Here is a 14722-nt window from a genome sequence, read left to right as displayed (position 1 = left end):
TTTTTAAACATAAATTTGAAATATATTTCAAATTCTTAGTACTAAGATTAAAAGGGTTAAATAAAAAACTGATAATAATATGACAAATATACTGTATTTAATCAAATAAATTACATTTAAAATTAAAAATAGTACCGACAAATAATTTCGATAGTTTGGCGCGGATATAAAACAAATTCATATTTTACATTCATTTAATTAATAAATCAACTAAAATTGATTAAAAATCAAAAAGATCCGTCGGCTTCGATGTTGGAAGCCGGGACATTGTGCGTCTTTCAACACTTGGTCTCAAATAAAATGTATAGGAATGAATTTTCAACAATATCTTCTAAATGCTTTCGATTTTCCTCTTCACCTTAATATTAAATTCAATATTTTTATATTATACAAGAATATACGTACAATGTTATCTTCCACGATGAGATTATATGTTTTTACCTGCGCTTAAATTACTAAACACAAAACGATGCAACTTCGAAAGCTACATAGAGAGATACGCGCAGTCGTGCCTTCAATAGAAGCAATTAGAAAAAAAACTTCTATTGCGGACATTTTTATAAAAATTGTAATTTACTACGGGTGTCGTGGCTTGCAAGGTTTCAATGGAAGAGTAAGTCTTACATAATAAAATAATAGATATACAGCTTCGAAAGATCGAAATATCATATTACCATTACATTACATTTAATAAGACTATGAATAAATCTATGTATTATTTAAATACTCGAGATAAAAGTACTAGGGTAGTAGATGTGGCGCGGAGGTGTTCTATCGCCGGTGGTTTGAATACTTAAATAAGTACTTAGAAGGAAACGGTACAAGCCACAAGTAGGTTCAGTCAGGGTGGGGATCACAGGAAGGCCTAGGCCAGTCTTATAGACTGAATGATCTGGAAAACTGCTGAGCCGCACACTACGAAGATGAAGAGAGCGAGGAGCCATGGAGCTACGGGGTACTGGTCCTCCTTCTCCTGTAACAAACAAAAATAATAAAATTAGATTTTGTAGTTTCGTTTTGAAGACATTTCGTTCTTATAATATGGCAGAAAAAGGTAGAGTTGGAGCAATTTGGTTCAGATTATAGCACAAAGAGTTGTGGTCTCTTGACTATATACTAACTATAGATACTATAAAGTAGCATAATATAGTTTATTGCTGCGGGACTGCGGATTCGATTCCGATGAAATATTATTTTTTTAGTGAGATCAAAAGATTGTTTTTCATCATTTTTGCCATCTTTGCAAGTAATTTACTAATTGCTGTACATTTCTAAATTATTAAAAGAGAGGAATGTTACTGCATTTACATTATGAACATAATTTATGATTCCCTTGTTCTAATTATGTTTAATTAATATCAAATCAAGCCATAATCAATAATTAACAGCAATATCTAATTAAAACTACATTTACGACCATTTCCTTAAATCAAAATACTAATAGTGTTGCCAATTTAGAACGCCTTACAACAGTGTTGCAAATCAATTTAAACAAGTTACGAGTCACCATGCACAATTTAAATTTAATAGTTATGTTTGAAAAACATTCCTATAAAATACATTTAATTGAAATTCCAAACATATTGCGTAAAAAGTATGGCTAAGTATACTATTTGAAAAATGTATTTGCAAACTGCCTCTGTGGTAAGGACGGTAGGACTCTGATCATAAGGACTCGGGTTCGATTCCCGGTTCTCTTAAAGAGCTAGTGGTCTTTTCTAATTTATGTTAAAATATTTCTGAATTGTTGCCGTTGAATAGTAACGTGCCTGGTATATGGCCATAGGCCCGCTCCCCATTACATAGGACTAACTTTGTAATGGTGAAATTTGACTGTATTTCATACATTTCCCTACATCTGTTATGTATGTATTAATAAAATGCGTCTTAAAACGTATGTTTTGTACGAAATATAATAACTGCGCAGTATTTAAGCAGCTCCTATCCTTGACATTTTTACTTACTGCGTTTTTAAAATGACGCAGTATTTGTTCAAGTGTATAGCTTGATCGTTTAAGATGGTAAGTTCACAATAACAGAACTATGTTTAATGTATAATAGAATACGGGAATTAACGCGAACACGCATTTTAGACCACTGCGAGCGCAACCTGCGCCGAAACGTTAGGCATTTTAAGGTAAAATGCGTGTTCGCGTTAATTCCCGTATTCTATTAAACATGCAACGCAAGAACTATGTGTTATGAGTTTCATAATAAAATGTTCTAATATACAATTTATTACATAGAAGATATTCTGGTACACTATGATTCAAAACAAAGCACCACGCGCGATTTACAATATTCTTCAAAACAAGAACATCTTTCATACCATTACCATTTTTTACTACAAAAACATTGACTGGAGTCACCCAATCGTACCAATTAAGATAGTATAAAAATTTAACTACTATGATAAACACTAACGGCGCAATTTATTGTACGTACGAACGTAAACTTTCACTTTTAACTTCAACGGTATGCAACTATGTTTTACACATGCTATGAAACGTGGTAGGGGTTATCTTAACTGACATATTACAATGTAATCTGTTGTAAAACTGATAAGGGAGGGGTTAAATAAAAAATGTGAGATAATTTTTTGAATGACACTGATTTTTTTAAATAAAAATTTATGAGATATTGAGTATTAATTAAATAATGGAAAGAAACCAGTGGGTTAAATAGGGATGTTGACTTATTTTCAATCTTTTGTGTTTCTGGTAAAATGTGAAAAATATTAGACAATTTTTTTTTTATAAAAAATATAAAATAGTCTGTTTACTAACCCAACAACAGCTATTCCTAAACATGAAAGGTTTGGTAATTGGTAACAACATACATATTTTCAGTCAAAAAAAATCATAACTTCATTGTTTGAAATAACTTTTTTGTAAACACAAGAAAAGTATTTCTAAATACTAAACTTCAGTGTTAAACTTTAACAAATATTTTTTAATAACTTTAAATGAATAGTCCAAAAAGCAACAGTATATAATTAGGAAGATACTATGAATATTTAATTTACATCTTCGTATAACAAGTAAAACCAGTTAGTATTAAAATAAATTGGTTAAAAAAGAGCCTAATCTTTAAATGGTTCTTAGAACTGTACAATTTACATGCTGATAGTATATAAGTAAATGTGTTTAATTGGCCTTCTTTTATTTTAAGACTTCTCAACTATTCATGATTTAGTTAAAAACTAGGCAAAGAAGATGCATCCCAGTGAATGTCATCAGTTACTTTCGTTAAAACAAAACAATTTAGTTAATATTTGGGACAGTACATACATCCCAGGGAATTAAATTGGTTGCAAAAACCACAATTTTAAATAGATCAATGCCAAAGTAAGTTAGTTAAGTATATAAAGTGGGTATTTGTATTGATATTGATTTCTAATCTACTATATTCATATCGTGTAAGGGCCAAATGTCAATGAACTGTCATATGTTTAGTGTCCACATGCCACATGCTAATCATTGTAACAGTTATGTTAACATACTTACTGTAGTTAATACTTTGGAATTCAAGTTTTTCAAAAGTTAAACTTTATTTTTTGATTACTTTATTTCTCGATTGTTAAAGAATGCTGAACTTTAGCAAGATTTGTGTAATCATACTAAAAAAGTGAGGCTTTTGACCTAGTTTGGCTTGAATGGATAATAGCAATTTTGTTTTAATTACTGCATCATCAAATGTTACATAATAGCTCTTATTTCTCTCAGTAAGCAAATATCTTTTGTATAAAAGCAAAAGTAGCCTACAGTATCACGTTTAAAACTCATTAACGCGCGGCGTAATAAGTATAAAAACCAAGTTTTACTTAGTATATATTGTAAAAAAATTCAAATGACTGGTATCAATCATGTGTGAATAATTTTGAAACACAATTCAACAAAACTGTATCTAATTGTTAACTGAAGCCTGACACTTCTACTTAATATTTCATTCCCTAAACATACAAGCCATCTCATTTCATTCATCACCTTTGAAATATATTGACCGTTTATTCCATTTCATTATCTTTCAAATATATTGAGTTTTATTAATTTTACTAGATTGTAGTGATCTAGTGATTTTAATTGGACAGTTTAATGGTCATTACTTAATTTTGTTGTAATAGAATCAGATGCAACAATTGTTATGTAACTCATTGGTTCAATGGAGATGAGGGTCACAAATTTTGAAATAATGTTTCTTGGTTCGGTCAAATTTTAACAATTGATCATTGGAGTATGTCCATCTATTCCAGATGATGATGATTTAGGTCACATCAGATAGAGGAACTGTATGGCAGGAACATCTTTAGGTCATAAAAATTTGTGTGGTAATACTGTATTGAATTGATAGTGTAATCCAAATTAAAGATTTCATCAATTGAGTATATTGGTATGTAAAAGTACCTAATTACTTTTGAATTAAGTAAATATCGTAATAGTTTTGTCAGTGGGCAAGACAGAAACAAAATTTAATTTAAATTAAAGATATTTAGACATTAGTAGTGGAGACATTGTTTTAAACATAGTAATAATGTAAGACATGGCAACAAGCCCAATAGGAAACATAAACAAGGTACGTAATGTCCTTACCTTGGTGGATTTAGGTACGTTGCCCCTGAGTGTGATGTTTTTGCTGGCAATCTCGTTGGCGATGCGCATCCTCTGTTTGGGTGCCATTTTTAATAAGCAGTTATATTTGTCCTGGAAATTAAGAGAAACTTACATAAGTGAAAGGAAATGGTCCCACAATTGTGGTATTTATTTGTAAAGGCTGAGACTAGATATTAGGGTAGTTGATTTGGATTTGAAGTAACGTCATGTTACGTGTAGGTTATAGTTTAAATTAACACTTTTTATTTATTTTTTTAAACTCCGGATCGAATCTTATGTTTAAATCATTCAATTAAACACTATGCATTTCATAATATTAAACACTAGGAAAAATTTTATAATTTTGATACAAGTACTGCTCAGTTTCTTTTGATTTTCCCGGTTTAGAACCTACCATCGGTTCGCAATAATTAAACGGGCTTGCATGATGCATTTTGGTAATTAATTCTAGAAATTTCCCTATTTATATTTATGTTATAAGAACAAAACTGATATAATATAGGATTATACTTCAATTTAAATAACAATAACTTGAATTATTTTGCAAGTACACAATATGGAATCTTATTACCAGGTAATATACAATTCTATGTAGCTATTACACCTGTATTTTTACTCTCTACATCAAAAACAGTATTACTATCCTACAAAAGTAACTTTTTCATGTACCATATGGAAACATAAAAAGTACAACAAAACTACATAAAATGTGTCTACAGTTACAGTTAATTAACTTCACTTTTACTATCATTCAATAAAACACCACTTTCTATACCCACAGTTAGAGGTCCAACAGGTTTTCTAGATATTTCGCCGACGATATACGTCACCACATACAGTTACACACAATATATAGGACAAATAACTTTACACAGTTATCTTATACCATAAGACACGTCAAGACCTCCTTACTCACTAAACTCTATTGTGAAACAGACCTTTATCAACTCTCCACGCTGGCTACGTGTCACGAAATTACCTTATCTACTAAAAACAATACTTAATCACAACGTAATGATAAATACCCAATTAAATCAGTAAATCGAAGGACGCTGCAATAATCCTCGTTAATCTAATGAGTTTCACTTATAATTTACGCAGCAAGTTAGTGAAATCTCACGGAAAAAGACTTAAAAACACAAAACCGTGTTGACACAGATGGACATTATGTATAGCGACAACAAACCTGTTTTTTGATGGAAATGTACGAGCGAAATGCGCAATTTACTGATGTAATGAGTTATATTCACAGAATTAATGCGAATTTCACACTAAATCGAGCGTTGTTATCGAGAAAAATGTTTTTACATACACGTAATAAAACTACACCGTAAACAGGCCGACTGATGTAAAAGTTGATGTTTGGTTTTTACGTGAAAGAAATGCGAGGTAGATGCACACAATAATAACACTGACCGTTTAGACAACAATTACAATAAAAATTCAATTTTACTCACAATTAAATCCTAAAATTACGGGCTGCTAAAGCCAAACGCGCAAGTTTGCTTGACACGTATGTAAAAAGTGAAATGACAGAAATGTCAAACGCGTTATTTGAAAGCTGTTGTGTTGCGCATGTCCCAGACACGCGTCAGTTAATGTTACAATAGTAAATAAAGTCACTGTTTTTTTTCCAAAAAATATACACTTTGGCAATTTAGCCAATAAAATAGTATAGTGCTTTTATTCAAAAGCATTTAATCTTAACTAGAAACTTTTACACAGCTATTAAACAATACATACATTTTATTAAATATTGAATTCAACAACGACATCTAGTGTCGATTACTAGAAGTAAATTATGAGGTGTAATCTCAAATGTTAACCATAGGCTATCAAGAGATAGCGTCAGCTTAACTTTTCAAAATTTGCCACTAGATGTCGTTATTTTAGTTGCACATGACACTAAATGGCGTAACCACAAAATATAAATAAATAAGTCTTGTAACGGAATAAATATATTTTTTTATTTCTATTTTTTTATAATGTATATTGTTTCTGAGTTTGGAGTGTCTATTTATGGTCTTGGAATTAGCAGTTCGGCTCTAAAAAAAATAGACTAATTAACATCGTCTTCGTTAATTTTATTTGTTTATTGTACCTACACTTATTTCTTGCTAGATAAATTAACATAATAAATAGTCAAGTAATATTACTACTACTTAAATAGAAAGACGTGCTGTTTCAGACAGAAAATATAATCCATATCTTTATACATTTACGTAAACCAAATTCCGAAGCCCTATAAAAATAAACAGCAATATTTTATCCAAGGTACATCCAATAAAAATAAATGAATATTACATCATAACAATTAAGCTACGCATAACAAAAACGTTAGTACCAATAACAAAAAGAGATCGCACGCTTATACAGCGTACGCGTCAAGAACGAAAGAGATAACCGTTTCCAAAGGATCCACAGGACATCCCTATCAGGTGTCAACGAGCCCACCAATCAGACTCCACTATTATCCTTGAAGGGTGATCCTTGCGTTCTGATTGGCCGATTGAGACAACGCCTTCGAAAGCGACGCCTACGGATAGAATCCATTTGAATTTGAATGTCGAAGGGAGAACGTTATTAAATAAAATTGTGGTAAATGACTTTTTCTAGAATTTATTTTTAAAGTTGTTGAAAGGTACTAGGGTTAAGGTTAAAAAAAAATGAGTGTTCTAGTTGTTGTCATAATAAACTAAAGTTACCATTTTGAAATAGTAACCAGGCTTCCCTAGTACTTAGGTTTGTAATTTTACAGGAGTTTTTTTTATAGAGGTATTTCTGCGTAATTTCCTAAGGAAGTCTTTTAATCCGCAAACCTTAGAGTCGTTCGGGGTAACTGTTCGCAGTGGGTAAGTGAGCGCAGTGCCTATATCTTCTGATCGGGGTGAGGGGGCGTGGGTGACTGTTTTGGTCAATCCTAGCTACAAACGATGCGAACTAGTCCCGACATGTCAGTGCGCCGCACCACACTTTGTTGTTTATTTATTTGCAAAAAACTGTTTTAGGCCATTTAATTGTTTCTTTCTTGTTGTTTGGAAAACATTCTGACACGCAAGATTTTAAAGAAACACCAGGAAAGTCATATTTTTTTAATTATGCGGATATTTTTGTTGAAATTTGTAAGCGTTATCTAAAGTTATATTCATTACTTTGGACTCAGTGGTTCTTATATTCAATTTTGGGGTCTGCGGGAAAGTGTGCGCGGGTAAGTGGGCGCACGCGCACACTTGCCCCGGATTCTTATAGATAATAATAAATGTATATAATTTTAGTACCAAATAAACTCTTATTTACTTATTTGTTTTAGTGTAGCGCAATGCCTCGAAATTATATTAGAACAAAACCTGAACTTGCGCCTGTTACAACAAATCGCTAAAGCAAAAGCTCTTATTGAACAGGGTAAAAGTAAACGTACTGCTACAGGAGCAATTGGTATAAGCGAGTCATGTTTTCGCAAAAGACTTAAATAAAACGTAGCTGCATCTTCAATGGGTCGGTTTAAGCCAGAAAGAGTACAAATTATTTAATTTGATTAATTAAGTTTTTATTTTTATACCTAGAATGTTCAAGTAGTTTTGTTGGTTTGGTGTTTGGAATTTCTGAGGAGGAAATCTTCGATTCTGGTTAATTTTCATTAAATTTACTACAATGGATAGATAATTTTGGTGAAGTAATTTAATTAATATCATTAATTTCGGTCAAATTAACCAATACGTTCACTTGCCCTAAGTGCGTCTATTTACCCCATAGTTGTGCGCACACTTACCCACAACACGGGTCAAGTGTTCGCATTCCGACTTTCAGTTGTTTTTGTCTGTTTGAATGAAAACTAATATACTTACAGATTTGGTTTGTCTTCCAAATTGTAGTCTAATAAATGTTTATTTTGATATGTTACTTTTATTGTCTTGATTACACTGTTCTAATTCACAATGTGGTCCCAAAGGTGAAAGTGCGCACAGTTGACCCGAACGACTCTAATTGTATCGCATAAATTAGGCTTTACAGTGAGAATTCCTAATAACTTACGTAGGACCTACCTAGGAATTCCTAACAATGTGTGGGTACCTAGGTACTGACCATAGGCCACGTAGAGTACCTATCCTTGACTATATATAACCTTACATACCTATCTAGGTACTAGGTATGTACCTATGACTCAAACTTTAGCCGATTTATCCGATACGTGTCTGTATAATTCCCTGAACTCTAATTAGCAGATTATCAGAGATCTTGTTAATACATAATTAATTAATAAATACATAATTTAGGCACATAAAGCACAATACCTTCTTCATTAATTAGTGATTCTGATATTGTATTATCTATTATATGAGTCATCCATCTATTATGTAAAGCTGATTCGTTATTGATAAAGTTTAGCACTACCATCAGCCTAACCTTACAACTATGTTGGAGTTGGCTTCCAGTCTCACCGGATGCAGCTGAATACCAGTGTTTTACATGGAGCGACTGTCTATCTGACCTCCACAACCCAGTTACCTGGGCTATACCTAACACAATAGGTGCCCTTCGGTAAGACTGATTGTCAGACTTTCAAGCGTCTGACCACTGTTAACGAGTGTCAAAGATCTTTGAAAATTACATTTGGGACCCACAATTTAATGTGCCTTCCGAAACACAGAGGAACTTGATATGTATAAGATGGTCACCCATCCACAGAGGAAATGATGTAGATACAAATGCTTCAAAAACTTTCGCAACATTTCGTTTAAGAATTTGTCTGAGTACAAAAAATGTGTGTTCGGATCAATACCAGCAGAAAAAGTTATTAAAACAATGAAACTAGAAAGTAAAAGGTACTTTCTTTACGTGTTATCTTAGGACGAGGCTGTATTTGCGATGTCTGGCGCCACCCGCGCCAACAGCCGCGCCACCGGTCTCCCCGCGCCACTGTCGGTCGGCTTCGTAAGGACTAAGGGCCGTCACTGACCGACACAGTTAATCCTGTAGACGACGAAGAAAAACAATGGTTTTTGATGCTCATTTGCGTTTTTTCTGCTTTAGTAATTGTGGTGTTTTGTAATCAAATAATTTGTGTTTTTTTGCTCTAAATGTAGTGTCTATAATCAGAAAAGTTGTGGCAGTGGATGCAGTAATTGTTAAGGTACTATAGATTTCAGCGTATGGAACAGCGCTGTGATAAATAAGACTTCTTCGGGTTTGCCGAAACTGCATAGTATAAATTTGTAACAAGTATTCGGGTAATAAATCTTAAATTCTTAAAATTAGCGTCGTTGTATCTCATTTTGTAGAAAAATAAACACTCATATACTAGGTAGGTACTCTACTAAATATCTATTTAAAGTTAAGGACGTAACGAATGGCTACCCGCTTTTCATGCTTAACCTAATAAAAGAAGTATCTTTCTAACAGAAAATTAAAGCACAATAGGTGCATGTTGGAATAAACTAACACTCTTACTGTACAGACTTACTGAAAGGTATTATTTCAGTTTGATAGACCGATAAAGGCTTTTTGCATTTTATTTTCGCGGCACTTTTAACAGAGGGACATATTTAAACCGATTTTCCGCCAGCTTACCTTTGCATCTCTAAGGTACGCGACAAACAGACAGTAGACAATACGACAATGAGCAAATAAACACGGATTTTAGGACAATTGTCGCATAAACACGATGTTAAAGGACAATGGACATATTTATACGTGTACCTCCTACTTTGTAACAATGATAGTTTTACCTTTTTACTTTTATTTAGCCTTAAGATGCTTTTTGTAGAGATTTTTATGTTTATCAGAGTATCTTTAGATGCTAACGATAAGGTTAAGTTTTGTATTTTTTATTACTTCATTACATAGTACATACCTATCTATGTACTTATGGTATGTTAACTACTACGTACCTTTAGGTATAAGTATTTATTTAAAAAGCATTTTTATCTGTAATAATTAAGAACTAGTCAGCTAAAGCTTCTGAAAATGATTTTATGAGAAAGTCATAATAATATTGATTTTCGCAAAACGTGTCTTCTTATTTTAAAGTACCTATTTATGGAAATTGCAAGTTTTAATCTGATTTTGAATAGACGTAGCGTAGAGTCATGATTGCCGTCGGAAATTGCACCCGAATTTTAAGATCAAAAATAAGATAAAAATAAAATATTTATGATTAAAATCAATATAATCTTTCCACACCTTTGCGTAACCACCAGCCACCCACATCTGCCGTCAAATGAAAAATAACAAAAAATCCATATTTGTTCCTCGTTACACATGGCTAGATAACAAAAGGCTCTATAAAATTGGATTTTGGTTAATAAACGATAACTTGCGGGAAGCTGTGTGGTCGTCAATGTTGCCACCTCCTTGCATTACGTCAAACCTCGTCACGGGACCAATCAGGCAGAATGCGCGTTGCCGTCGCCCGATTAAAAAATAAAATTAAAAAGTCGAACACCAGTTTGCAACATTGTGTGCCAATTTTTAAAGTTTCTGAAAGTAGGCATACGTGACTTTTTTTTTATAATTTTTTTGTGAACCCCGACGGTAAAATTTAATTATTCCTGGGTCGGAATAGTGTGTCTACAACCTATATGAGTCAAATTTCTGCTATAGGTACAGACGAGGTACAACTATCCCAGGTCGTGAAAATTTAAAATTTTAGCTGCAGGACTAAACTAGATTAATTAATTTGTCATTCCATTAAATTGGATATTGCTCTTTTTTCTATAAGAATGCGTTGAATAACTATAACCGACTTCTAGGTACTTACATGGTTTATTATTTATCACTTTTAGAATTTATTTATCACTTAACCGGGTTACAGGATCATTACTAGTACCTATACTACTTACTCGCTGACCGTTGCTTATAGCCTAAGTTCATCACTGAACGCCTACCACACGTCTTTAAAATCATGTTTACTATAATAATTAGCTAACTGACTTTCAGAATACGCCAATAAAACCATACTTAGAGTAACTTCGCAATGGCGCCGTCTAACCAATATTTATCTAAAACCTGTCAGTTCTCAACAAATCATATAAAATCACCGTGAAATTAAACAATAAACAAAAACCTAACAATTTTACTTAATACTTGAGCAAATAGAAGAGATTATATTTTAAGTATTGAATCTCCTTGTGTAGTCGTGTGTAAAGGCGCGGCGCCAAAATGTGCAAACTTTTTTTAGGTCTGCGTATTTTAGAAATGGTTCAATGGTTATGGGATTAGGATTTTGCGTTGATGTTTAGTGAAAGTGTATTTATCCAATAATAGTTTAGTACCTATATAATATTTAACGTAAAATGTTTGTAGATTGGTATATGTAGATATGGCGAGATCTGATAATATCTAAGGTCCAATTTACAAGTTCAAGACTGCATAGAATTTCTTGATTGCTAATAATACATATACGAAGAATACTTAGTTAAGTAGTTACTGAAATAATCATTGTTCACTAAATAAGTATACTTCTTAATTATGTATCTATTTATTCTTTTATTCACTAAGATGATCTTTACGACGGCGACGGATTCGCACCATTTTCATAGTCTCACATTTGCTAAAATGTATTAATCCTTCACTTAGACGATTGGTTATAATTTACCAGCTTTTAAAATTTCGTGGTTTTTGTAGAATCTTCACGAAGTTTTAGGTGCCCGCCGCGATGTAGATAGGTACTTACAGAAATTCTCATAGGCAGCACTTATCTTCTTAAATTGATTTCATTGACATCTATGTTGCACCGTCGCAAAGACGTAATAAAATTCACTGTAACTATGGAATTTATGGAAATAAAGTTTCACTGTAAAGCAAATTATTCCAACAATTACCATTCATTATTATAATATTCCCACAAATGCAAGCAAACCCGCAGCATCCGTTAATATTCCGGGTACTCATCTAAACTGGTCCGGACAACCAGGAGAGCATGGGTAGGTAGGAGGTAGTGGTAACTCGATACACGCCGCCCGCGCGCCGCGCCCGCCCCGCACTCCCCCGCGACCTATGCCGACACTCGCTCGATAGTGGATAGATTCTGGATGGTTGTATGGAATAGGATGACATGTAGATTATTGTTTTAGGATTATTAGTTCCAGCTCCGATAATCGTATTTTCCTTGCAAGATGGCAAAACAAGTAATTTACTATATAAATTTACGTCTATACAAAAAAATGCTTTCGAAAAACTAGATTATAGTTGGGTAATTAGGTATTTTAGGTAGATAACTCATTAAGTTACAATTATATCATGGGCCGTAAATTATCAATAAGTCAAGAAAAAAAATTAAGAAACTAATATGGACACATGTAACGTTTTAGATAATTAAAGAACCTTTTTTAATGCAATTGTTTTCGGAGGTACCAAGCTTTCGAAAACATAAATTACTTAGTAAGAATAAATGGCAGATTGCAACTCCGATAGTCACCTAACATTGTTTAATACACGCCTTAAAAAAAAGAGAACACCAAATTCAAAAAAAGAACATTCGCTGGCTCCCTCTCTCTCATCCCTGTGAAAGCTGCAGATCCTAACAATCACTTACGCAATTGTTAAACAAAGCCAGTAATAAAATATCACATTACACCCGAATTGTGTTCTAACTCGACCAATATGCTGAATACTATTATAACATAGGGGTGTATTGTACCCCCGCGGGCTGAGCGATGCGCTTTTGCCGTAATGACGTTTGAGGGTTGGAATACCAATTATTTTAGCTGAATATTAAATTTTGTGTTGATTTTATAATTGTTACTATGAATGTTACAGCGATGGGTGGTTTTTAATTTTTACCAATTGCTGGGTAAAAAATTAATTGCAGATTTAGGATAATTCTAATAATTAATTATACCTAATGAGTGGAGATGAACTCTTGTTATGACTCTACCTACATATTAGGTACTTTTGTTCTAACGACAAAGTAAATTCTACTTAATGTAAAGTTTTACAGCAGTCAGGATCTTGTATACAGCGATTAAAGCTGCGTCGTTGGCTTGAGAATTCTCGAATAAGTAAAAGTCTTATCTTATAAAACATCGCAAGAATCTGTCATCCAAATAAGCAGATTTGGACATTGCACAAACTCAGTCACCAAATAATCCTTATTGTCATTAGTCGCATGCCTTCAACAAAAGGAAATAAAAGTGAAAAGCGAAATCTACATTTTACAAATTTAATGTTGCAGAAATTAGAAAAAACTCTTTTCGAAATCAGACATGCGGGGATGACGCAAAGTTTTGGCGCCAAACACAATGCAGGCGCCATATTGAAAAACAATTTAAGTTGTTTGAGTGCAATTATTGTATTCTGCTGGCTGAATGCGCGTTGCCTGTGCCTGTATCGGGTGTCCGACGAAAGTGCTTGAGTTACACTTTCTTTTGAAAAGAAATAAAAAATTAATTGTATTTTGTAAGTGCAAGTGAGTTTAGTATTTTATTTGTGTCTTCTATGAGTAAGATGCATGACAATAAGCTTAGATACGCCTTCTGTTATAAATAAAGCGTTTAGCAAGTAGAAGCGAACCACCTTACTGCAGACTTTTTTGCTCCGAGTTATCGAGATATGTTTACTGAACTTAACTAAACTAAATCTTTCATTAAGTCATATTTGATTTGTATAATCAAAAATAGAACAAATCTACTCTTAAGTTTAAAAAACCTAACTTAACTAAATTGTTTCAAGGATTACCTACTAGAAAAAAGTCTTGGCGCCATTGCTGTCCGCCATTACAGAATGCGTTTAGTTATTGCACGTACTGCAATTATAGTATATTCACGGGCAAATGATTCGTCCGCGTATCGTATGTCTGTTGTAAAAAATACAAGTGCTTATGTTACACTTTTGACAATGTACAGCCACCTTACGTTGTTCAGTGTAATTGTCTGTGAATTTTATAGATTTAAGGACATTTGAAGTAAGAGATAATAAAAAAATCATTTTTCGACTACGGGGGGAAAATAAGCGACGGCTAAGTTGAGGGTCAACTTTTCAATTAATTTTAGAATGCATAGAAATCATCAGCTGTAATCTTGAAAATATAATTGGTCTCTAATCAATAGCTTTTTCTACAAGAACAATAAGTTAAGCTAAAAATTAAAGACGCTGCCCGCGTCTCTGGGACTTAA

At 33.0% G+C, this 14722-nt stretch overlaps 1 protein-coding gene across 4 annotated transcripts; it reads right to left on the bottom strand.

The window, feature by feature from the left end:
* Nucleotides 1–75: 75 nt before the first annotated feature.
* LOC142982613 (stress-associated endoplasmic reticulum protein 2) lies at nt 76–6205 on the bottom strand. Of its 4 annotated transcripts, none has more exons than XM_076129203.1 (3): nt 6068–6205; nt 4590–4700; nt 76–973 (listed from the first exon to the last, which is right to left on the bottom strand). In XM_076129203.1, the coding sequence occupies exons 2-3, from the start codon at nt 4674–4676 to the stop codon at nt 866–868; spliced, it is 195 nt and encodes a 64-aa protein (XP_075985318.1). In that variant the 5' UTR covers nt 4677–4700; nt 6068–6205; the 3' UTR covers nt 76–865. The 4 variants fall into 4 exon arrangements, with proteins under 4 accessions (XP_075985318.1, XP_075985321.1, XP_075985320.1 ...); XM_076129206.1 differs by lacking the exon at nt 6068–6205 and adding an exon at nt 5923–5941; XM_076129205.1 differs by lacking the exon at nt 6068–6205 and adding an exon at nt 5797–5817.
* Between the last annotated feature and the right edge of the window lie 8517 nt (nt 6206–14722).

The sequence above is a fragment of the Anticarsia gemmatalis genome, chromosome 22 (genome assembly GCF_050436995.1).
Source record: "Anticarsia gemmatalis isolate Benzon Research Colony breed Stoneville strain chromosome 22, ilAntGemm2 primary, whole genome shotgun sequence".
In the NCBI taxonomy this organism is placed as follows: domain Eukaryota; kingdom Metazoa; phylum Arthropoda; class Insecta; order Lepidoptera; family Erebidae; genus Anticarsia; species Anticarsia gemmatalis.
This window is presented reverse-complemented; position numbering and strand designations above follow the sequence as displayed.

What these genes read in the sequence shown, in the direction of transcription:
- LOC142982613 (XM_076129203.1), bottom strand. Translation starts at nt 4,676, where the DNA reads ATGGCACCCAAACAGAGGATGCGCATCGCCAACGAGATTGCCAGCAAA. An exon ending in ACGTACCTAAATCCACCAAG is followed by an intron (nt 974 to 4,589) that starts GTAAGGACATTA and finishes TGTTTGTTACAG; the next exon opens with GAGAAGGAGGACCAGTACCC.